At 45.9% G+C, this 24,535-nt stretch overlaps 1 protein-coding gene across 1 annotated transcript in view; it reads left to right on the plus strand.

Moving 5' to 3' along the window:
* The first annotated feature begins 2,463 nt into the window (after positions 1–2,463).
* Positions 2,464–24,535, plus strand: part of LOC125442872 (polypeptide N-acetylgalactosaminyltransferase 9-like) — a 53,175-nt gene continuing 31,103 nt past the window's right edge. The window contains exon 1 of the mRNA XM_048514642.1: positions 2,464–3,276. Within this exon, the coding sequence (XP_048370599.1) occupies positions 3,036–3,276 (241 nt within the window). The 5' untranslated portion in view covers positions 2,464–3,035. The remainder of the gene's footprint in view (positions 3,277–24,535) is intronic.

Raw genomic sequence — 24,535 nt, forward strand, 5'->3', positions numbered from 1 at the left:
CATGGTTCTCTCAGAACTCTCTCAGCCCCACCTACCTCACAAAGTGTCTGTTGTGGGGAGAGGAAGGGAAAGGAGTTTGTAAGCCCTCTTGAGTCTCCTTACAGGAGAGAAAGGGCGGTATCCAAACTCCTCCTCCTCCTCCTCCTCCTCCTCCTCCTCCTCCTCCTCCTCCTCCTCTTAATGACATCATAGCTGTTAGAAATCAACAAGTGTTAGAATAGATACTCACCCAAATGCCAATTGTTCTACATCAGGGGGAATTTGTCTGGAGAGAAGGGCTGTAGGGTGTCTGTTGCAAAGAATTGCCACAGTACATCTTGCTCAGAACACAGACATGACCCCACCCAACCATCTATCTTAGTGAGACCAAAATTATTCAGTGGCAGGAGGGAAAGGTCTGTTTTTCAATAATTGCAGTGGAATGCACCCCCTCCTGACCCCCATACAGCAAAGGGTAAAAGGCCTACTTTATGGGAGCAAATAAAGAGGCACACCCTAAGGAGGGATCTTAAACTGGGTGGGGAGTGTACCTAAATATGAATGTCAACCTTGCACCCCCAATGACCTCCACAGCAAGGGGAATCTGCTGCATGTGGAAAGCTAGCTATGGAATTACTTGCTTCGGCCTGTTTCCAAGTACGCTGAGAATGCCAATTCACAAGCTGATCAGGTCTCAAGAAACAAAACCAGGTCTGTCCTCCAGTCTGAATCACGTCCGCAAGCATTTGGTCATCCATCGGGTGATATTGCATAATCCCTCTCTGCTACCATTCTGGAAGCAGGTAAACAAGGGTTTCTGGCTGTCCCAGATTTTCTTTGCCATGGAGTTTCTGGTTGCACAAGAGAGTGAAATCGGGAACCTGTCTTTTTCGGTGAGAGAGCATTGCTGCTGTTTCCCCACTAGAGAGACTGCATATGCTGATGCTCAAGTCTAACTGAAATCCTCAAACCTGGTTGTTTGGGATCAGGCTGAAGTTAAGTGGCAAAGGGTGTGCAGTGGGGGTGAGGGGACAATGACAACGACGACACTTTGCTGGGATGAGAAAACAGTTTCTGCCATTCAGCTGAGGTTCAAAGACCTAATCCCTTTTATTACCCCTTCCCCACACCTCTATTGATTTAGTAGGCAGCAAAATCAGGGCCAATGAGTGATGATATCACCACATTTATATCCCTTCCTTCCTACCACCTGTGCAAGGCAGAGCACACAGTTTCTTCTCTTCACGACTACCCTTAGGGAGTGGACAGAGACCCCACATCTGACCATCCTCAACTAGTGAGCTTCGTGGCTGGAACATTAGAACCCAGATCTCCCCAACTTTAAGCAGAACACCCTACCCCAGTGAAGGTGAACCTACGATGTGCTTGTCAAAGGTGACACACCATAACATTTTGGGTGACACGTGAGCATTCAACCAGCACCCAACAACAACTATTTCTCCCTGTTTGAGTTCGTGTCATTTTTGTAATTCTTTGACATTTCTTTATATAATACACAGCATCACACAGCCAGGGTGGCGCAGTGGTGAAGAGCAGCGGACCATAATCTGGAGAACCTGGTTTGTTACCCCACTCCTCCACATTGAGTAGAAGACTCTAATCCGAAGAACTGGGTTCATTCCCCCCTCCTACACATGAAACCTGTTGGGTGACCTTGGGCCAGCTGCAGTTCTCTCAGGACTCTCCAAGCCCCAACTACCTCACCAGGTGTCTGTTGAGTAGAGGAAGGGAAAGAGTTTGTAAGCTGCTTTGAGATTCCTTACAGGTTTTAATCCGAACATTACTGGACTGTTTTTAAAAATGATAAGAAATGTGTAAAGAATTGTTTCTCTTTTGTGCCAAGGTGTGTGCGTGCGTGCGTGCGTGCGTGCGTGCGTGTGTGTGTGAGAGAGAGAGAGAGAGAGACCCCAGCAGAGTCAAGTCAGGCCTTTTCCGCATTTTTGCCCCGCCAAGTCCAACAGGTTCACTACTCCTGCCCTATCCAGTGCCCCATGCTGGCTCAAACCCGTTCAAACCCAATCAGATGGAAAGAAGAACCAAAAATGCCCACCCGCCTACCAATGAAGCGTCTGCCTTCACCTAAGCTGGACCCTTGATCAAGGGGCTTCTCCATTTGCTCCCAAACTGTTTTAGAGCTACAATTCTGAAATATTTAAGAATCTAGTACTGTAGATTAATTTTCTGTTAGACCAATACATGCGCATCAACTGAGTCTATTTTGCAATTATATACAGCCTCCTACGAGGGTCATGTGGACCAATGATCAGGGCTGCACTTGCACGATCCAGCAGAGCAGACGCTTGAGCAAGGGGATTCTCCATTTGCGTCCGGCTGGCCCACCTTGCAGGGGAAGCTCCGGCAGCTCGCCTGGGTGCATGCAGATGAGTCCTCACCCTCCTTTCCCCCCCTCCCTCCAAAGCACGTGACTCCGCACCGGCGCTCTGCGAGTGGCAGCAACCGAGGCGCTTGCAACACGCTCAACCACAGGCAGGGGAAGAGGGAGGCGACCATCCGGCGCCCCCTCCCCTTTCTCCCTCCCTCCCTCCCCCCCTCCCGGGTCCCTCCTTTGTGCCTCCCTTGCAGCGGCGACACCAGCCGGCCTAACGGGGGCCAGCCAGCAGCAAAGCGCCCTTGCGGCGTCCCCCCGTTGCAATCGCGTCTCTCTCCAGTTGAAAAGGGGGGCCGGTCTGGCCCGGGGGGGCGGGGGGGTCCGCCTCGGCTCTGCCTGCAAAGCGACGCCGGGGGAGGCAGGAGGTGACCGGCTCCGCCAGCTGCTGCTCCTGGAGGCGGAGGCGGCGAGCGCCGTGGTGCTGAAGGACAGCTCCTCTAGTCTCTGCTCGTCTCCCTCGCCTGCCAAGGAAAGAGGAGGAAGGGGGTGTGGAGGGCCAGGGGGGGCACCTGTCCAGATCTTCCCTAGCCCCCTTGCCACCCCCATCCCCACCCCCAGGCAGGTTCTTGCTGCCTTGGATGCGGCCCCAGCCCCAAAGGCACCGGCGACCATGCCTTGATGCCCGCTGCCCTACCCAGCGGCTTCCATGGCGGTGGCAAGGAAAATCAAAACTTTGTTGACGGTCAACATCTTGGTCTTTGTGGGCATCGTCCTCTTCTCGGTCTACTGCCGCATCCAGGACCGGTCCCAGGAGCTGGTGCAGATCGTGCGGAGCGCCGACCGGCGGATGAGGAGCCGGAGCGCCAAAGCAGGGACCCTCCTGGACAGGGAGTCGATCCTGCAGCGGCTGGACCACCTGGAGGACGTGGTGTACAACCAGCTCAATGGTAAGGGACGGGAGGAGGTGGAGGGAGAGGCTTGGGGGAGATTGGGATCCGGAGGGGTCAGCCTGTGGTGCAATCCAAGATCCAGGTGGAGTGGAGTCCTGCAGTGGTTGGAGAGTTTGGGACAAGGAGCTTGGTTCCTCGTTGGAGATTGATAACAAACCTCCAAGAGCTTTACCTGTTTAATCCCTGCCTTTTCAGACAGGGCTTGCCAGGGAACGGAGAAAGATGCCTGAGCTTTTTAAATTTTGTGCCAGGTGGGGAGGGTCTCCGACTGAACGTGAAGTTGAGCCCCTAATTCTGGAGGCTATGACCATGTAATGCAGGAAGGACACAGGAACACGTCCGATTCTTGATTGTTTGCTCCCAAACTGTTAAAGAGTTACAATTCTGAAATATTTAAGAATCCAGTACTGTAGATTAATTTTCTGTTAGACCAATACATGCAAATCAATTGACTGTTTTGCAATTATATATAGCTTCCTATGAGGGTAATGTGGACCAGTGGTCAGAGCTGCACTTGCATCCAGCAGAGCGGCTTCCCCTTGTGCCACATGGTGGGCAGGCTTCGCAGGAGCACACAATAACTCCCTCCTCATTCCCCATCTGTAAAATGGGCTCACTCGTCCGCACATGCATTGATGTGGCTTGATTTTTCAGTTATTCAGCACTCATTTTCTGCAAGTCTGAACCAAACCAAGGCTTGTTTTCCCTCCATTTGGCGACTGAATGTGTGGACGAAGTGGATGAGGCCAAGTGTGAAAATGCACAGTGGGCGATGTCAGGGAGAGCATCACAGGCCTACAGCCTATCAGAGAGAGTGGCTCTGTTATTTTTGTGATTGAAACGCATCACTCTGAAGCTAGCAGATATGGGGCACTGATCAGTCTTTGCCAGTAGCCATAATGATGGGGGTTAATGGGACACAGTCCCATGTTGTTGCCGGGCTAGGAATCTTTGCAGTGTCTTGAATGTGAGCATGAAGTTGCCTATGGAGAGCCAGCATGGTGTAGTGGTTAAGAGCAGGTGGATTCTAATCTGGGGAGCTGAGTTTGATTCCCCACTCCTCCACCTGAGTGGCAGAGGCTTATTTGGCAAACCAGATGTGTTTTCGCACTCCTGCATTACTTCTGGGTGATGACCTTGGGCTAGTCACAATTCTCTCAGAACTCTCTCAGTCCCACCTGTCTCATGAGGTGTCTGTTGTGGGGAGAGGAAGGGAAAGGAGCTCGTAAGCCACCTTGAGTCTCCTTACAGGAGAGAAAGGTAGGATATAAATCCAAACTCTTCTTCTTCTTCCTATAAGCAGCGCCTAGAGCAGGTAGGCAGAACAAAGTTGGAGGACTTGTTCGCAGATGCAGGCAAAACACCTGCCTGCAATCTGACATCACACACCTTTCACCTGGACTCCTTTGAAAGTTCTCTCTGTGGTCATTAAACTGTAAGGGTTCATTCGCTCACAAGTTGCCATGTGGTGCTGTCACTGACAAGCGCTCCAGAGAAGCATAGTAACAAGCCCTCCAAGGCTCACTGCTAACAGTGAGAATGGACTCCCTTTGGCTGGGAGATGGCATGGAAGTTTGTTTGGGTGGCTTGACCGGTGGTGGTTTGGTCTCAGGGCCAAGTTATTAGTGCTTTGTGATGAACATCAGTGTGGGAACCAACTGCAGTGAGCTATCTGTTGTGATGTATGGTCTAAGGCTTTCACGGTCGACTCAACTGGTTGTTGTGGGCTTTCCGGGCTGTGTGGCCGTGTTCTGGTAGATTTTGTTCCTAACATTTTGCCTGCATCTGTGGCGGGCATCTTCAGAGGTGTATCATCAACTCTGGAAAGCACTTTTTGCCTGAGAAATAGTAATTGTAGAAGGTTGCAACACTATGCAGGAAACAGATTTCATCTCCTCCTGCAATGTTCTTTGAGAGTTTGTTTCCTTCATCCTTTTTACTGGCATGGTTATTTTGAGTTCCTGTGAAAGGTGAAGACTGGGGATACTTGCAAAAAAACTCTTTAATTTTTATTATACTTACCTGTTATTCTTTTTGTTTGGGGAGATTTTTTTTAAAAAAAAATGCATTTGTGTGCAAATGAGATCATAGCTTGTTTGTGGGTTTAAACTGAGCTAGCTAATAAAGCCTAATTTTTTTTCAGTCAATGCTTAGTAAGTGCTTTTCCATTTTACATAAGAGGACCAACAAGATCTAGGATATGAGTTTTCGAGCGTCAACATTTCCTTGATCAGATACCTGATCGAGGGAGCTTTGGATCTGAAAAGCTTATACCCTGGAAATCTTGTTGATCTTTAAGTTGTTAAAGGATTGGGCACCACAATTGTTTACAGTTCTGGGCACTGCAATTCAAGAAGGATATTGATGGGTCCAGAGGAGGGCAACCAAAATGGTAAAAGGTCTGGAATCCATGCCCTACGAGGAGAGACTTAGGGAACTGGGTATGTTTAGTTTGGTGAAGAGAAGGTTAAGAGGTAATAAGACAGCCATGTTTAAATATGTGAAGGGATGTCATGTCAGTGAGGGAGCAAGCTTGTTTTCTGCTGCTCCAGAGACTAGGACCAAGAGTAATGGGTTCAAGGTGAAGGAAAAGAGATTCCACCTAAAAATCAGGAAAAACCTCCTGACAGTAAAAGCTGTTCAACAGTGGAATGCAGTACCTCAGAGTGTGGTGGAGTCTCCTTCTTTGGAGGTTTTTAAACAGAAGCTGGATGGCCAACTGTCAGGAGTGCTTTGATTGTGTCTTCCTGCATTGCAGGGGGTGGACTTGATGGCCCTTGGGGTCTCTTCCAACTCTATCATTCTATGATTCTAAGTTGTGACAAAACTGGAATCTAGCGCTTCCACTGCAAACCAACATGGATACCCCCTTGGAACTATTTACATTTTACAGCTATTGGGAAACAGTTAAAAAAGACCCCGGGGGAATTCAAGTTGTAATTAAATTTGCAATAGTTTGGAAGGACGGTATTAGCTGCAACGACTTGTTCTTGCGTATATTATCAGAATGCTGGTAACCTGCCTCCCTTTCCTCCCTCCACAAGTTTCAGAGAATTATTTTTTAATGTTTAGAGGCAAAGAAAGCTTCCCGAGTACACATGATTAAAGTTGCATTGTTTGGAATTAGAATCGAAATGCTGACGGGGATGGCAGTAATCGCAGACTCTGTGTGCAGGCAAAGTGAAATGTTTGGTGCCAGTGGGGACTATCTGGTATTGCTGCATAAACCAGTAGTACTGAATCCTTGTGTGGCAGTGTATTAATGCGGTATACCCCCGATAGGATCTGTCGGGGCTTGAAATCAAATTTAATAGTTTGAAATAGGTAGCCTAGATGCCCACCAGGGCCCTCCAGGGGGGTCACAGGCAAGTCGACAAAAGAAAGGGGAACAAAATTCCAGGGTCCTTGGTCATCTTACAGTGCCCATAGAGTTGGGCAGACTGTGTGATTTATTCATAGGATTTGGATTGGGTCCAGGAGATTGAAGAGGCTTTGCGGGAACCTGGGGATGTCTAGGAGGGTCTCAACAGCTTGGGTCCCAACCCTCTTGCAGGGAGGCCAAACGTAAAAAGAGTGTGGAAATGAAGCATTTCTTCCAGAAGAGATACTAAGTTTTCATCTAATGTATAATCAATGCATCAAACTCATTGATAAAAGACAGGGTGTTGGTAGCCGTTCACTTCAATAACTTTGAAGAGGAGTGACCTTGAGCTTGAAAAGGGAATCGGGGATATTGGTGGATAGGATTATCAGCAGCTGTTTGCCTTTGTGCATGGAAGGGGCTGTTCAATACTCAAGGTTCTACATATCTGTAAGTAGTAGGGGCTGGGAGAAATCAGAAGGATGGTCACCTTCATGCCTGCTTAAGTACTGGTAGAAAGCATCAGCCCGACCACCGTGGAAAACAGGACTTTTGGGTTGAACATAACGAGTAATGGTCTGATGACATGACATTTTCCAGCTCCTGAGTCCATTCAAATAAATTCTCCTCTGAAAAGACAGGAAGTGTTCAACATTTTCCTCAGCCACCCCCGGCCCAGTTTGCAAGCTGAAAGTCCTGCCATCTGTCATGTGTCTGCTGCTTTAGAAGGCTTGTTAATAGGTTGTGCTCTTTTTACTATGCCTAATTAAGAAAATCATAGGTTCTCCACACTTGAACTGTGGAGGCTTATTTGGTGAACCAGATTAGCTTGTGCACTCCAACACATGCCAGCTGGGTGACCTTGGGCTAGTCACAGTTCTTTGGAGATCTCTCAGCCCCACCCACCTCACATGGTGTTTGTTGTGGGGGGGGGGGGAGGGAAAGGAGATTGTAAGCCCCTCTCCTTATGGGAGAGAAAGGGGAATATAAATTCAAACTCCTCCTCCTCCTCCTCCTCCTCCTCCTCCTTCTTCTCCTTCTTCTCCTTCTTCTCCTTCTTCTCCTTCTTCTCCTTCTCCTTCTTCTTCTTCCCATTACTTCATGGGAGCAAAGCTCATTTGAGCCAGGTATTCTCTGTAAGATTTATAGTATCTCTGTGGCAATCATCATATTTCCAGCATGGTGTAGTGGTTACAAGCAGGTGGACTCTAATTTGGAGGACCGGGTTTGATTCCTCACTCCTCCGCATGAGCAGTGGACTCCTAGCGGGTGAACCAGATTGGTTTCCCCACTCCAACATTCCTACTAAGTGATCTTGGGCTAGTCACAGTTCTTCAGAACTCTCTCAGCCCCACCTTCCTTACAAGGCATCTGCTGTGAGAAAAGGAAGGGAAATGAGCTTGTAAGCCCCTTTGAGTCTCCTTACTGGAGAGAAAAGCAGGGTATAAATCCAAACTCTGAGTTCAATGTACACTCAGTTGCACAAGAAAAGAAAAAATGTAAGTGAAGAATATAAGATCTGCTGGATCAGACCACTGGTCTATGTAGTCCAGCATTCTGTCTCATACAGTGGGCAACTATTTATCACAAGCCCACTCCCTTGTCCCAGCAGCACTAAAAATCTTTAACTCTAAGATAGAAGCGCAGTTACTTTATGGAGTACCTATCTGGCTCCAAGCAGTTGACGACTCCTTGAATACTGTCCAATCCAAATTTTTCCGTAAAATTATGGGCCTGCCAAATTGTGTACCGTATGCGGCCCTCTGTTTAGAACTGGGCCAAAATTCATTAGTTTATAGGGCTTGGTTGACAGCTTTTAAATTTTGGCTTCGCCTGCATTTCTCGCATGATGAGCATTCGCTGATTCACCTACTTTTGTCTGATACTCAGGCTAATCCATGGTTCTCTCTGATCGAAAGAAAGATTGAATCTCTTGGTATATCTCTCGACTCGCTTTTCCAGCTATCTAGTTCAGAATCCTACAACTTGTTAAAACAAAAATTGTTGGAAAGCGAATGGATTAATTTAATTAGGGCTGCTATGAAAACGTGCTCACCCTTACATCTTTCAATACCCCTATATCAAAACAGGATGGCTCCCTATTTGTATTTTTTGACTAATCCAATGCAGAGAAGAGCCCTCACACTTGCTCGCTTCAATGTTTTCCCCTCCGCTTTATTGCGTGGTAGATTTAACAACTTGGAAATGAGCGAAAGGGTATGCTCCTGTGGTGAACAACAAATTGAAACATTGGCACATCAACTGCTTTGCTGCCCTAAATCTGCTAATATCAGATCAAAATATTCCAACATTCTTTCTAGGATACCTAGTGAAATGGAAGAATCAGGTAGACTTCCTTTCCTTCTGGACAATTCTGACAATGAAACTTGTGAATTGGTTGCACAATTTTTACTGGAGGTGATGCACAATCAATAATTTATATTTTATCTTAAACCTTTGTATTTGTATACCTTTTATCTTAAACCTTTGTATTTGTATACCTTTTATCTCAGGTTTTTTATTGTGTTATGATTATTGTTATGCCAAATAAAGGCTTATTATTATTATTTATCACAAGCAGAGGAGGGCAACAATAGGGCATAGGAGCAGCAGTTCCACCTACCTCACAGGGTGTTTGTTGTGAGGGGGGAAGGGCAAGGAGATTGTAAGCCCCTTTGAGTCTCCTCCAGGAGAGAAAGGGGGGATATAAATCCAAACTCTTCTTCTTCTTCTTCTAGAAGCCAAGGAATTCCCTGGATAGGAACATAAGAAGAACCCTTCTTGGTCAGACCAATGGTCCATCTAGTCCAGCATCCTGCCTCACACAGTGACCAACCAGTTCCTCTGGAATCCCAACAGCAGGCCCTAGAGGCTGAGACCTCCCCCGATGCAGCCTGCTGGCCCTGGCATTCCAAGGTTTATTGCCTCTGAACGTGGTAGTTCCCTGTTGTCACTGTGGCTAGTAGCTGCTGATGGACCTTCCTTCCATGTATCAGTCCAACTCTATTGAAGCTGTCTATTCCTGTGACTATCACTCCATTCTCTGGGAACAAATTCCAAATGTTAAATCGCTCGCCATGTACAGAAGTATTTCCTTTTGAGTGTTGTGTTGTGAATGTATAACTGCGTCTGTATGGGAGAAAGTCTGGGAAAGCCTTCTGGGATGCAGCTGCCATCGAGATGGTAGATAGATCTGCCCCTGGTGATTTTCAGCTGTTGAGAATTAGAGCTGTTTTTCTGCATGACCCCGTCTTTGGTTCTATTCTCTCAGGCCTGCAGGGGAATGATGGGATGTCAGGAACCAGCTTTGAGACCGACATGGTGTATCATTTCTGACCCGTGTGTGTGTGTGACATGCATCTGTTTCTGTAGCTGGGGGAATCTGGTTCAAGTCCCTTCCTTGGCTCAGAATGGCGGGCAGGCCTTGGGCAAAGTTCTTCCTTGACTTCAGTTCTTTATGAAGATGGATGAGAAAAAGGCTTGTGATATGCTCGGTGGGCTAAAAGGGATGTAGAAATCATGATGCATTCCTCCCCAAAGAAATTTTCCATCCTTTCCCCTTCCCAATTGTGGAAAATATATTTTAGGAGAAACACAGAAAAAGAAGAAGAGTTTGGATTAATACCCCACTTTTCTCTCCTGTAAGGAGACTCAAGGTGGCTTACAAGATCCTTCCCCTTCCTCTCCCCACAAAAGATACCTTGTAAGGTATGTGGGGCTGAGAGAGTTCCAAAGAACTATGACTAGCCCAATGTCACCCAGCAGGAATGTAGGAGTGGGGAAACACATCTGATTCACCAGATAAGCCTCTGCCACTCAGGTGGAAGAGTGGGGAATCAAACTTGGTTCTCCAGATTAGAGTCCACCTGCTCTTAACCACTACACCACACATAGTCAATAATTCCTTTCCACTCTGTACAGGGGGTAACACTGGCCCTTTCTGCGCAAATCACTGAAAATGTTTTGAAAACTTTTTCAATCCTGCTTCCATTATCATGATGTGTGTCCGCACTCACAGCAGCGGCAGGGTTGGTCCAGCATCCTCCTCGGGGCAGTTGGACTGGCACACTAACTGCAGAGGGGCGGGCCTTTCCCTCCCCGGAGAGCACCAACCATGCGGAAAACCGGTGGAGGAGGAGGGGTGTGGGAGGTGATTTTCCACCCCCATGTGAGTGCTGGCTGGGGACATTTGCCCCCATATGTCCCCCTGGGCAGTACGCCCTATTTGCAGGCTTCAATACCAAATCTCCACAAATTTTCCAACCCGGTGTTGGCAACCTTGTATCTCTTGGTCAAGAAACAGGTGTTGTTGGGAGGACACTCGTCTCTGCTGTATGAAGCTGAGGATCAGACTCTGACTGAATATTTAATCCTGATCTACAGGTATAAGAGAATGCTACAGAATTCAGTGCAGGTGCTAGGAAAGCGGTGAGAATTATGGAGCAGACTGAGTAGGGCTCAAGGGAAACCAATACTGAATCTCCACCGCTCCTCTAACTCTCCCTGTCTGTCCCTCCAGTCTGATCCCTGAATCTCCTACATTTCATGTAGGGTTTCGAAGGGAGAGACACTGAGCTTTTGTCATGCTTGTTAGAGTGTCGATCCCTGGGGTTTAACTGGGCAAACAAGAATGGCTCTTCCAGTAAATAAAGAGTTCACAGGTTGTGCAGAAGCGCCCCGGGGAAGATGCTGTACGTTGAGCACATCTGCTGCCTGTTGATCTCGCAATTCAGCTGTGATCCCGAGGCCATCTTTTTCCAACATATATTCCACTGCAATGCGTAAGACTTATCTGAGAGATTTATGTGTGAGATAGTGTGGTGTAGTAGCTAGAGCATTTGTCTTTGGACCCGTGAAATTTTAAATCTTTGCTTCAGCTCACTGGATGCCCTTGCGCTCTCTCTCTCTCTCTCTCTCTCTCTCTCTCTCTCAGCCTGGCCTATCTTACAAGGCTGTTGTGCAGATCACTGGGGAGAGTGCTATGCATGCTCAATTGAGGTCTTTAGAGGAAGGCGGGGCAAAAATGTGATAGAATGACAAAACTTTGCTTAAGATGTTTCTTTTCATTCCAAAATCTGCCTGGGTTTTTGAGCTCCAACATTACCTAGAATTAAAAGAGGACTGATACGAGAAGAATCTTAATTTGTACAGAGTTCTCTACAGAGTATTAATTACACCTGTGTAATGTGATGCTGCTTCCAGTTGCTCTCATTATACTTAAGTGCATCAGTGTCATAGCCTTGGAAGGGACATTGTAGTTAATGTATTCCAATTGCCTGCTAAGTACAGGAACCCCAAAGCTGAAGTATGCCCAACATATAGGATACAACAGTGCAAAACAAGGGGGGGAAAGCTATTTTTATTTCCTTTTTATTTATTTTCGATTTTTATCCCCCCCTATCTCCGCAGGACTCAGGGTAGGTGACAACAATTTCCCAAGAATACACCAATAAACTTTAAAACATTAAAATATATAATATCAATACAGAAATACTACGCTACTAAAACCAATACTAGAACAGATGTTAAAAATATAGATGGTGATCAAAACTCCCCCTCTACTCCCTCACCTTGCTCCCAGAGGTCAAAGAAGATGGCCAGAGGCAGAGCGAGGGGAAACTGCACCCAGGGCGTGCATGCGCCCCGCGCCCCTGCTGCAGCAGAAAATGGCAGGCTCTAGCTGCGGAGAAACTGAAAGGGAGAGCTTTAAACTTGGGTGGGAACAATAAGATGTCTCTTGCTTTCTGCACAGCAAACAGGAAATGTTTTCAACCTGTCTTGGGGGGAAAGATTGCTAATTTAGCAGCAGAAAATGGAGGACGGAGTTGCTCACAAAACAGTGAGAGCTCGAATAGTGATTGCGGGAGGTGGATAAAAGAACCATTTTGGGGTGAAACGCTTTATTTGTCCACACTATGCGGACAACTCCCCCTCCCAAAATGGTTCTTTTTAAAAATGTCAGAAAGATGTTTTATTTGTGTTGCATGGGATGGGCCCTTGTCTCCTTTTGCTAGGGTTTCCAGTTCTGGTTGAGAAATACCTGGGAGAGTGGACTTTGGAAGGGTGAGGGGGGGGGTTATGATGCCATAGAATCCACCTTCCAAAGCTCCCAGGTTCTTCAGGCAACCTGATTTCTGTCACCTGGAGAACAGTGGTAACTCCAGGACACCCCCAGCTACCACCTGGAGGTTGGGTACCATACCCTTTGCCCCACCTCGTGAAGCCTAGACTTTTCCTGAACATTGCCTGCTCTTTGGAGCAGCCAGCTTGAGGCCACAGGAGAGGCTGTGTCAGTGTGGTCCATTATGAGGACTTGTAAGATCTTCCCTCCTTCAAAGCCCTTTAGCTGAACACTGGAAGAGAATTAGCATTAAATCTGCCATGTGGGGAGGGTATTTTGGAGGACTGCTGTTTTTGTGAGTCATTGGGGGGGGTGTAGACTTCATCTTTTATCTATGAATGGCTTGATTGTTTAAGTAGCTCTCTGTTTCTTTTTGTTGTTAGCTCCTTTGAGACCGTTGGCAGTAAGTATTTAATAAAGAAATTTTCCAGCATCCTTATTTGAAGCGGGGCGAGGGGGGGGGGAAGATGAAGGAGGAAATCTAGAACATTGATAGCATCTCGAGATTAGGAGCCTGCCTTCTTGTGAGCCCTAGTCAATTGGCCCCCATAATTTTATTCTGACTAAGCTTTCCAGGTGTTGCACCCACAACTGGGAGCAGCAACAGGGGGGGAAATTAAAAAATCAACAATGCCACCAGTGTTGCTATGTCATTTTCAGGTAAATCCCAGAAGTGATGAAGGATTGTTGTAGGAATCACCGAAACTCTGTGGTTTTACCATAGAGTTTCCATCAATTCCTAGAGCTTCCCATTCTTAACTTCAGTGGTGGCGAATCTTTGGCACTCCAGATGTTATGGACTACAATTCCCATCAGCCCCTGCCAGCATCACCAATTGTCCATGCTGGCAGGGGCTGATGAGAATTGTAGTCCATAACATCTGGAGTGCCAAAGATTCGCCACCACGGCTATAGGTTTTCCAGGCAGTGTGGCTGTGGTCCGGTAGTTCTTGCTCCTATTGTTTCCTAATGTTTTGCCTGCACCCATGGCTGGAGCCTTTAGAAGTGTGTCATGGAAAGACAGCCACATTGTGCCAAAAAACAAAACACATTTCACTGTGACATGCCTTTGAAGATGTCCACCGTAGATGCAGGTGAAATGTTAGGAGCAAAAGCTACCAGACCATGACCACACAGCCTGGAAAACCCACAACAGCCAGTTGATTCTGACCGTGAAAGCCTCCAACAATACTTCCTGTTGTCACTTTGAGGTTTTACCAGGACATGATGTAGTGAAGACTTCACTGTGTCCCCATGTCCCCCCCCCCCCCCCCCAACCCTTCTCCCAGTTGCCAGGCTACCATTTCTGGCTGATATTGGGTCTCCATCATCTCAGGCATAACATGTGTTCCCTGAACTCCTTTCAACCTTATGTGCAGAGCATAGGCCCCTTCCACAGATGCAGAATAATGCACTTTCAATCCACTTTGCAGCTGGATTTCACTGTGCGGAATAGCAGAATCCACTTGCAAACAATTGTGGAAGTGGATTGAATGTGCATTATTCTGCATGTGTGGAAGGGGACATAAAAACGTTCTCCCCACCCCCACCTCAAATCTTCAATGTCAACGTTAAAGTCTCCTTTGAACTGACTCAACCCGCTGGTGCATCTGTCTAGTTCACCGTTGTCTATTCTGGCCGGTAGAGATTCTCCAAACTTCAGCTGAGAAAGGTTTTGGGGATTTTTTCCTCCCCCCCCCCCCCAAAAAAAAAAGCTTTCCACTTTGTTCCCTGACCTGGACACTGAATTCCAGCAGGGTGACCTTGTTAGCGTGTTGCAATCAAAGAGTCTTGAAGCCTCTGAGAAGATGAACAGCTGGATTGTTTCAAGAAGGTGCTTTTAAAGTGACACAAAACCCATTATTCTTTTAACTGGCAGTATTAGGGATTGAACCAGAGACCTTCTGTGTTCAAAGCATTGTTCTGTCTTTGAACCAGGCCTCCCCCCCTTCCCCCCAAGTTTTGCTTTCATCGAAAGCTGCTGGTCAGGGTGAAAATTGCTAGTTGCTTTAAAAAAATGTGGATCAAAAAATGTGGTTCAAGGTACACGTGGAGTCGGTTCCTCTATTTGCATAACTTATTCTGAATGCCATGATTTGAGCATCCCCAGTTGGGCTACCTAGATTTCTTGGCAAGTAGCTGCACTGGAGGTACCCGTTTCTTCCTTTTGTTTTCAGTAAAAGGGCTCTCACAAGAGATTTCCCAGACTAGCTAGCTCATTGTCTCCCTCGGCTCTGCCTCAGCACCTGAAACAATTGCTCCTGGTGATGGATTCTTTCATCTCCTGCATTCTTGAAGAACACATATTTGTAAAAGCGTCTGACATCTCTGTCCAGCTGAGGCTTTCACTGTTGCTGGAGAGGGTAGGGCAGAGGCAATCTCATGAGGGGGGAACTGGCCTGCAGGAGTGAATTCATAGCTGTCTGCCCTTGCTTGATTTGGGAGATGGCCAAAGGTGGGTATGGCTGAGATCAAAGGCTTATAAACCCCAGGGTTATGTCAGCACCATGGCCGTTCTGCTGGTTGTCTTGGCTGAAAGAACTCAAAGCAAGTGGCAAGCAGCTTCAGGAAGGGGAAGCAGGCCAAAGCTTGCTCTTCTTCCATAGACTTTCACACTTGAGTCAACCAAATGGTAGACATGGATACAACAACCGTCTTGACCTTCAGTAGCTGTAGACTACTTGCCATAACTTCTTGGTTAAGAATAGGTGGATTCTAATCTGGAAAACCAGGTTTGTTTCCCCACTCCTCCACATGAGTGGCAGAGATTTGTCTGGTTCACCAGATGTGTTTCTGCATTCCTAAACTCCTGCTGGGTGATCTTGGGCTAGTCACAGTTCTTTAGAACTCTCTCAGCCCCACCTATCTCACCAGCTGTTTGTTGTGGGGAGAGGAAGGGAAAAGAGTTTGTAAGCTACCTTGAGTCTCCTTACAGGAAAAAAGGTGGGGTATAAATCCAAAGTCATCATCATCATCCTCTTCCCCTCCTCTCCCACTTGCGCTGCTGCTGCACTTGCTTGCGCACTCCGCCGCCGCCTCTTCTTTCTTCTTTCTTCTTCTTCTTCTTTCTCTCTCTTTCTTCTTCTTCTTCTTCTTCTTCTTCTTCTTCTTCTTCTTCTTCTTCTTCTTCTTCTTCTTCTTCTTCTTCTTCTTCTTCCTTCCTCCTTCTTCCTCCTTCTTCCTCCTTCTTCCTCCTTCTTCCTCCTTCTTCCTCCTTCTTCCTGCTTTCTTCCTCCTCCTCCTCCTCCTCCTCCTCCTCCTTCCTTCTTCTTCTTCTTCTTCTTCTTCTTCTTCTTCTTCTTCTTCTTCTTCTTCTTCTTCTCCTCCTTCCTTCTTCTTCTTCTTCTTCTTCTTCTTCTTCTTCTTGATGTTTTTACCTCATGCCAAGCTTTGCCAAGAACCAAAGGGCCTTGGCTGTTAAAAAAAAAATCCTGGGGCTATTATTCCAGTCGATAAGCTGCCACCATCAAAATAATTTATTTCCCACTTTTATGTTTTTATTCTGACTTTGTTACACACAGGGTGTTTAGAGGAGTCTGTATGTACATGTGCTTGTGAAGGTGAGTCAGAACACATGGGTTTCTATCCCCTCCCTCTCCTGTTTTCCTGGGTCTCTTGGGCAGGACTTTAAGCCCGGTGTAACAGAGCAGCTTGGTATAACAGCTGTGGGATTTCTTTCAGCAGACATTTCACGCTCAAAAATCGTGAGTATAAGAAACTGTAATGACTAAAGCTCAGTCCTAGAAAGCACACATAATTGGGAGTTATCAGTAGACAAACAAGGCAGGCAGAATACTGGAAGGAAAGTGGAAGTAAAAATATCTTGCTAGCTAATGCTAAACCTATTAAAAAGCATTTCTGTTTCTCTCTCTAGGGATGGGTACAAGATGGAGCATCTTTACACATGGTAATTCCAGTGGGGTAGCTGTGTTAGTCTATTGTAGCAGATCGAAATGGAAGTCTAATGCTATTGTTAGGATATTCTTTTCCCCCCCCCCTCTTGAAAATGGGGACAAAATTAGTCCTCCAGTCTGCTGGGACTTCTCCTGTTCTCCAGAAGTTCTCAAAGGTTATTGCAAGTGGTTCTGAGATTACTTCTGCCAATTCTTTTAGTACCCTGGGATGTAGTTCATCAGGCCCAGGAGATTTGAATTCATTTAAAGTAGCCAGGTATACCTGTACTACCTCTTTATTTGTTCTGTGCTGAATTTCCCCTACAGTATCTTTCCCCCTGGTTGAGCACTGTTTTCCTTTTGGGAAAAGATCGAGACAAAGAAGGTGTTGAGTAGTTTTGCCTTTTCTCCATCCCTGTTAGAATTTTGCTATCTTCTGAGCGCAGTGACCTTCTCATACTTTCCCCCCCTCCTTTTGTTACGAACATAATCATAAAAGCATTTTTATTCTTTTTAACCTCTCTGGGCAAGCCTGAGTTCATTCTGAGTTTTAGCTTTTCTCCCTGCACGTCCTGGCTATTTGTTTGAATCCCTTTTTGTTGATTTCCCCTTTTTTCCATTTCTTGTACGTGCCCCTTTTAAATCTCAGCTCAGTGGAAAGTTGTTTAAACATCCATTCTGGTTTCCTTAAACACTTCCCATATTTCCTCCACACTTAAGGTGACCAGATGGGTCAGCCTGCTTGTGAGTCCGGGGACGGGGGGAGGCTGACCCGCAGCCCTGTGACAGAGGCGGCAAACGGCAGCAGCCCCTAGAAGGCAAAGTGCGCTTCTGCCGCCACGCACACTTTAGGAGGCTGCCGCGACTCGCCTTTGCGCCCCAGAAGGCAGTGCTTGACAGCCTCTCACCAAAATTGGGACCAATTTAAGAAGGGGAACCCACAGGACCAGCTGGACAACCGTTTTAAAGGCGGGACTGTCCCGCCAAAAGCAGGACATCTGGTCAGCCTATCCACACTGGAACTGTTTGAAATTGTGCCTTGAAGATCTCACTTTTAAGAAACTCCCATCCAGCATGCACTCCCTTCTTTTTTAGTATTCTTAACCACGGGATCACACCCAGTGGTTTCCTAAGTTTACTGAAATCGGTTTTCTTAAAGTCTAGAATGCATGCCTGACTATGCTTGGCATCCCTGTTCTACTGTGTAACAAACTCTAGGATAACATGGTCACCCCCACCTAAGGATCCTGTCACTTCCACCCCATTAACCAGGTCATCATTGTTGGTTAAGAGCAGATCTAAGATAGTCAGTCCCCTTGTTGCCACCTTTTGGACCATGGAATTGTCTGCAAGGCAATTGCAGAAACTGTTGGACCTTATTACTTTCTCTGAGTTTGACTCCCAACAAATATCGGGATAATTGAAATCTCCCATTACTACTACTTCTCTCCTTTTTGAAAGTTTGGTCATCCACTCCAGGATGGCATCATCCAACTCTTCAGTTTGGCTTGGGGTTATATGAGAGCCTCTGTGATGTAGTGGTTAAGAGTGGCAGATTCAAGAATGGAGAACCCGGTTCAATTTTCCACTCTTTCTACTACCATATAAATCTGATATGCCTGAGTGTGTATAGATATGTATATATTGTCTGATATGTCTGGGTGTGTGTGTGTGTGTGTGTGTGTGTACACACACACACACACACACACATATATATATATATACACACACACACAGAGACATATATATATATGTGTGTGTGTGTACACACCTATACACACACACCTACTCTCTCTCTCTACACATACACACAGACATATATATATATATATATTGTATACGAGACATGTATATATATATATATGAATATACACACACACACACACACACACACACACACACACACACACCACACACACCACAATCCCAGAAAGGCTTTGCATTGCTTTATTTCAAATCTTCTTTGGCAAGATAGAAAATCAACCGACTTCTGCAGTAAACTCTGCATAATCCAATAATAGGAGAAAATCTTCTAATTAAGCCAGAATTAAGGAGGTGTAGAAGACAGTATAGAAAGAAATTCTAGAACAATAAACAAATGGAATGGGAGAAGTCCCATTCATCACTGTGTCTCCAGCAAACATGTGCTGGATTGTGCTCTTAATTGACTAACCCTTTCCCCACCCTCACCCCTTGAAGACTTCTGCACCCAGCCGCATAGATAATAATGTAACATGGTGTTGCTCTTAAAGAGCTTAATATCCCCAACTCGTGCATAGCCCTTTTATGCCAAAAGCAATTGAAAGGGTCAGCTTGCAATTTTACTGTAATTGCTTCCCCCTTTCCTCCCCTTCCACGTCGCCTTCCAGGAACACACAACAATCAATATGGCATGTAATTAGATTTCATTCAATCTGAAAAAGATGAAGAGAGTTTTCATCTTCTTGTTATGCATGCTCTCCTCACGCCTTCCTACCCGTGGTTTTCTTATTAGACCTCTTTGGCCTATTAGGGGTGGCAGATGTAGAAGAATAACTTTTTGAAAATTCTGGCAGATTATCGTTCTTGCACATCATAATAATTTGATTGTTCTCTTTTGGGGAAGAAGATTAAATATAGAGGCAATTTTTGGCTTGATGAATGAATTCTAAATGGCAGGTGTGCTGACGCGAGCTGGGGGAGAAGAAATATTCAAGTGAGGCCACCATGGAGAATTCACAACTGGAATCAACTGGGTTTGTTGTGGATTTTCCAGGCTGCGTGGCCATGGTCTGGTAGTTTTTGCTCCTAACATTTCACCTGTATCTATGGCTGGCATCTGTCAGCCACAGATGCAGGCAAAATGTTGGGAGCAAAAACTACCAGACCATGGCCACACAGCCTGAACAATCTACAACAGCCAATCTTTGGGATCTCACCAGTTTTGTTTACCTAGAAGAAGAATGAGAGATGCTCAGTGGTAGAGCATATCTTTGGCATTCTAAAGGTCAGAGGTTCAATCCCAGCCATCTCACAGTAAAAATATCTCAGTTACCAAGTGGTAAGGTAAGGCATGACTTGCACTGAGAGCCTGGAGACCTTTTGCCAGTCTGAGAAGACAAGATTGCAGTGTCGGTATAAAGTTCCATGAGGTCACAGGCAACTTATGGTGACCCACAAAGTGTCTTCAGTGCAAGGGATGAATAATGTTGGTTTGCCTTTGCCTGACTCTGCATAGCAACCATGGATTTTGTTGGTGGTCTCCCATAAAACTTCTAACCAAGACCAAACTTCTGAGATCTAACAAGATTGGGCTAGGCTGGGTCATCCATGCAGTGCATGGACCCAGTTTTTATAGGAAGTTCACTTGGCTGAAGCGTACCCTTTGCATATAGCAGGAAGTCCAGGGGTGTCAGAGGCAGGCAATGGCAAACCACCTCCAAACATCTCTTGCCTTGAAAACTCGATGGGTTGCCACTTGTCAGCTGTGACTTGACAGCCCCAAAAGCAACAATATATGACTATGTGCATGTTTCACCTGACATGATTGCCATGTGCTTCCCACCAATCATAAATTGTCATCCTAAAAATCACTAAAAAATCATCCTAAAAAGATTCTATCCGATACACTCCAACCATCTGGCTCTCCATCAGTTGAAAGTTTGCCCTAGTGGTCTCTGTCTTTAAAAGTTACTGTTGTACGTCTTTCTCTTTTTAAAGTTTGTCCTCCCGTTACAACGACGTAACGAGTTAAACTAAATAAGCCCAAAGAAGCTCAAGCCGATACAGAATAAAATCAGAGAGATCTTTATTCGGCCAACTGCGGGCAAAGACAATATCAGGGGAGCCACACCAAAATGGCGGTGTGTTCTCACTTTTATAGTATTAATGACAAGGCTAACGATCCCCGTAAAAGGCAGGTGGGGCAAAGCCCTGTGTACTAGAGAGATGATTAAGCATGACTGTTGGCTTTGCGCAAATGAAGCCCCCGGAGCCACGTATTCGTCCTGATATGGAAGATAACAGATGCGACATCTTCACTGAATAGTCCCACTTTCAAACGGAAACCCAAGAGGCGCGGGTAATTATTGGCTGGGGTCTGGCACTTGGTCGGGAGTGCGGAAACAGTGATGGAGTGGCTTCACAGTTAATTTAAGGAAGGTTCCTGTAACCCGACTGGGTGTTTTGCTTGGTCTTATGAAGGGAAGAGTCTGCCCCTTAGGCGCAATCTGTCCAAAGCATTGCAGACGAAACCGTGGCTTTGCAAAAAAAAAAAAATGTCAGGGAAGTGTCCCTTTGGAGCAGGGCCATTGTCAGGATAAACACAGGCTTCTCACACCTTGGCCTCCAGCGGCTGGCCAGGAGCCTGCACGTCAGACCGTAATTTAAGCCTTGAGATCTGGGAGTATTTTAAAGTGTCGGGTCTCAGATCTATTACTACAAGCACCACATGAGCATGTTCTAAGTGTGTCTCCTTTTGCTACTGAACAATAATGCTGGATTCTGTCCAAAATAGAATTAGTGTCTGATTTATGAATTAGCTCTGGAATGAAGGAAAACTGAGTGAAAACCAACCTTGTGGATGCCGCAAGCTTCCATGTACTTATCTGGAGGCTTCTAGCAAATTACTTAGCAAAGGAATACTGCATCTGTCCATGACTGTGGGAAGTTTTTGCACATGTACATGAAAGCCTCATGGATTTGGGAGATGCCCTGGCCATACTATGTGGAAACCACCAGGTCACAGCAGGTGTAATGTTAACATTATTAGGGAATCATTTATCCAATTATTTATATTTACTTCCTGAACTCAAACTCCGACATGCAATCTCCATTGCGAGATGTAACATCATGCCATCTTTCCTGAGATCTGGTAGGGAGATGAAAATACCACACCATGAAAGGCTTTGCATTTATAACATGGATTGTGAAGAGTCAGTTCATCATATCCTGCACCATTGACCTTTATATAACGCAGCTAGGGGGAAGTTCCTGGCATCTCCGTTGATTGACAACAGCATTCTCACAGACCAACAGAAAACCCTCTTCCTTCTGGACAATGGTTCAAAGGAAGTCTTAGAATTGACACCCCGGTTTCTCTGTATTGTAATTGCAAGGCGTTCTTAGTATAACCTTTGAAACATTTTATTCAGTTTTTAAATTATCATTTTAGAGGATTTTTTAAAATATAGATCCCTATTTTGTTACATGTTCTTTTATAAATTTGTATTATTTAAAGTATGTTTTGTTGTTATTTGAATGCCATTACATGGTTCAGTTCAGTATTAGGGAATCTATTAAAAGTATCCTCTGAATTTCTCTCCACCATTCGGAGTTCTGACTTATGGGGTCTTGTTTTTGACAAGGAACCAATTCTCTAAAAATTCTCTGTTGTTCCTTACTGTATTTGTAGTTTTTGTACAGAAAAACGTCATTGGGTACAACTTTCAATCATGTACATCCAGTGGTGGGATCCAAAAATTTTAGTAACAGGTTCCCATGGTGGTGGGATTCAAACTGTGGCGTAGCGCCAATGGGGCTGGGTGGGGCACGGCGGGGGCGTGGCTGGGCATTCTGGGGGCGGGGCATTCCTGGGGTGGGGCTGTGGCAAGGATACAGCCGCTGCGCCGGTCCTTGGGCGGGAAACGAATGCACGCAGGCGCAGGCTGCCACACACGCCGGTGCACCTCCTGCTAGACTGCTTCAAGTTCTGCGCGCTACTGCTGAGAGGAGGGCGTAACTAAGGCAAAAATCATGTGGCAAAATCGCCAATTAGTAACCCCCTCTCGGCACACACAAATAATTAGTAACCTACTCTCGGGGACCTGTGAGAACCTGCTGGATCCCACATCTCACCTGCTCCCGTTACTGATAGATATGTTGAGGAAAAGCAATCATGAAGTGTATCAAGATTCTTTTTTGTGTAGTGTTTTCCATTGACCTTCCAAGCATGTATAGATCAATGAAAACACTGCACAAAAAGAATCTTGAGGCCAATGTGCCAAGTTGCTCTTACTCAGTATTCCCAACATTTGCTTGTGGGTCCATAATCAGGAGGGTGGAGGAGAGATGCATGCGAATTTCAGGAGCTAAAAATCTGTAGCAGCGTTGATTTGAAGATATGTGCAGTTTATCAATCTGCTTTTTTAATATGGTGTTTCACCAATACCCAACCTCACAGGTTTACATCAGCAAACACTCCAGAAAAGGAAACTGGAAGTGATCATACACAACTGCAACATTGCACTTCTACGGGGTCTTGTCACCATGCACGTGACATCATCAGAGAAGAAAGCATGAACAGGAGGGAGGGAATGCTGCAGTAAACTGTTCATACTCCAATTTTGGAATTACTTTTAATAATTTTTTTGTTCTGATCAGAATTAAGAGGACTGGAGTGCAACACGGAATGATAGAGCGGCATTAAACTTCAAAGTTATCATTCTGGGCTCACTTTTGAAGTCACAAAATAGCCAGCTGAGAATCCACCGGACTCCAGAAATCATCTTGGAAGTTCTAGTCTAGCAGAACCTATCAAATGATTTGGAAGGAACCATTTGGGAGGAACCATGGACATCACTGTGAACAGCTTGGAGGAAAGACAGGAGTAAAAAAGAAATCTTCCCCTGTTAATGAATGAAATATTTCTGGAGCAGAACCCTTGTGGGTTCCATCCATCTCTGCTTAGGAATCGCATCCAGCTTCCATTCATCTGGGACTAGGCTTTCTGCCAGACTTCTTCTGAACACGTTAGGGCCTTCTCCCTTTGCTTTTAGGCTGAAGCTTTGTTTTAGGAAAAGATTGATGGAGACAATTTAGAGTCTTTTGGTTATAGAAAGATTCATGGAAATAGTTATAGCTTTTTGGAAGATGAGGCAAATGAATCATCACTGCTTGTGTTTTCGTTGATGGACTATTACGGGTTGCTACTGCCTGGAATATAGGAACATTCTACCTGCACTGCATTTGAATATATAGTATGGGGGAATGAATTATTAGCCTGGCACCCCCTTCTGTGTTCCAAGGGACAAAGGGGGGTGTTTAACCCCTTCTCTGTTGGGTCACAGCATGCTAGTGGGAGGTGTCCCAGAGGTACCACTGATCTCCATGCTGCAGAGATCAGCTCTCCTTTGGAATGGACTCTGTGTCATTATACTTCTCTGAGGTCCCTTTCCTCCCTTAGCTCCATCCCCAAATCTTCAGGAATTTCCCCACTCAGTTGGCAACTCAGAAAGAGCCAGTGTGGTATAGTGGTTAAGAGTGGTGGGCTCTAATCTGGAGAACAGGGTTTGATTCCCCACTCCTTCACATGAGTGGCAGATTCTTATCTTGTGAACTTGATTTGTTTCCCTGCTCCTCCACATGAAGTCTGCTGGGTGACCTTGGGCCAGTCACAGAATTCTCTCAGCCCCACCTACCTAGCAAGGTGTCTGTTGTGGGGAGAGGAAGGGAAAAGGCACCTGGTGGGCCACTGCAAGTAGCAGAGTGCTGGACTAGATGGACTCTGGTCTGATCCAGCAGGCTAGTTCTTATGTTCTTATGTTCTTAAAAGGAGTTGGTAAGCTGCCTTGAGTTTTCTTACAGGAGAGAAACGCAGGGTATAAATTCAAACTCCTCCTCCTCCTCTTCCTCTTCCTCTTCTTCCTCTTCCTCCCATGTTCCCAATTTTCATTTACCTTGCAATAGCAGGGAGGTAGAAAGTTAGAAAGTTTCGCAGAAAAACTGTCAAAGGCATGGCTGAGCTTCCATGTTTTCCCACAGCTGTTGTCTCAAAGTGCGCTGCTGGGCATGTCCGGGGGACTTAGCTATGCAAAAAAGAGTAACCAGGGTGATGTTGCACAATCATGCAGTAGACTGGATAGTGGCACAAAAACACAGAAAGAGCTTTGGTAAATCGGACCAA

This window comes from Sphaerodactylus townsendi, linkage group LG13 (genome assembly GCF_021028975.2).
Source record: "Sphaerodactylus townsendi isolate TG3544 linkage group LG13, MPM_Stown_v2.3, whole genome shotgun sequence".
In the NCBI taxonomy this organism is placed as follows: Eukaryota; Metazoa; Chordata; class Lepidosauria; order Squamata; family Sphaerodactylidae; genus Sphaerodactylus; species Sphaerodactylus townsendi.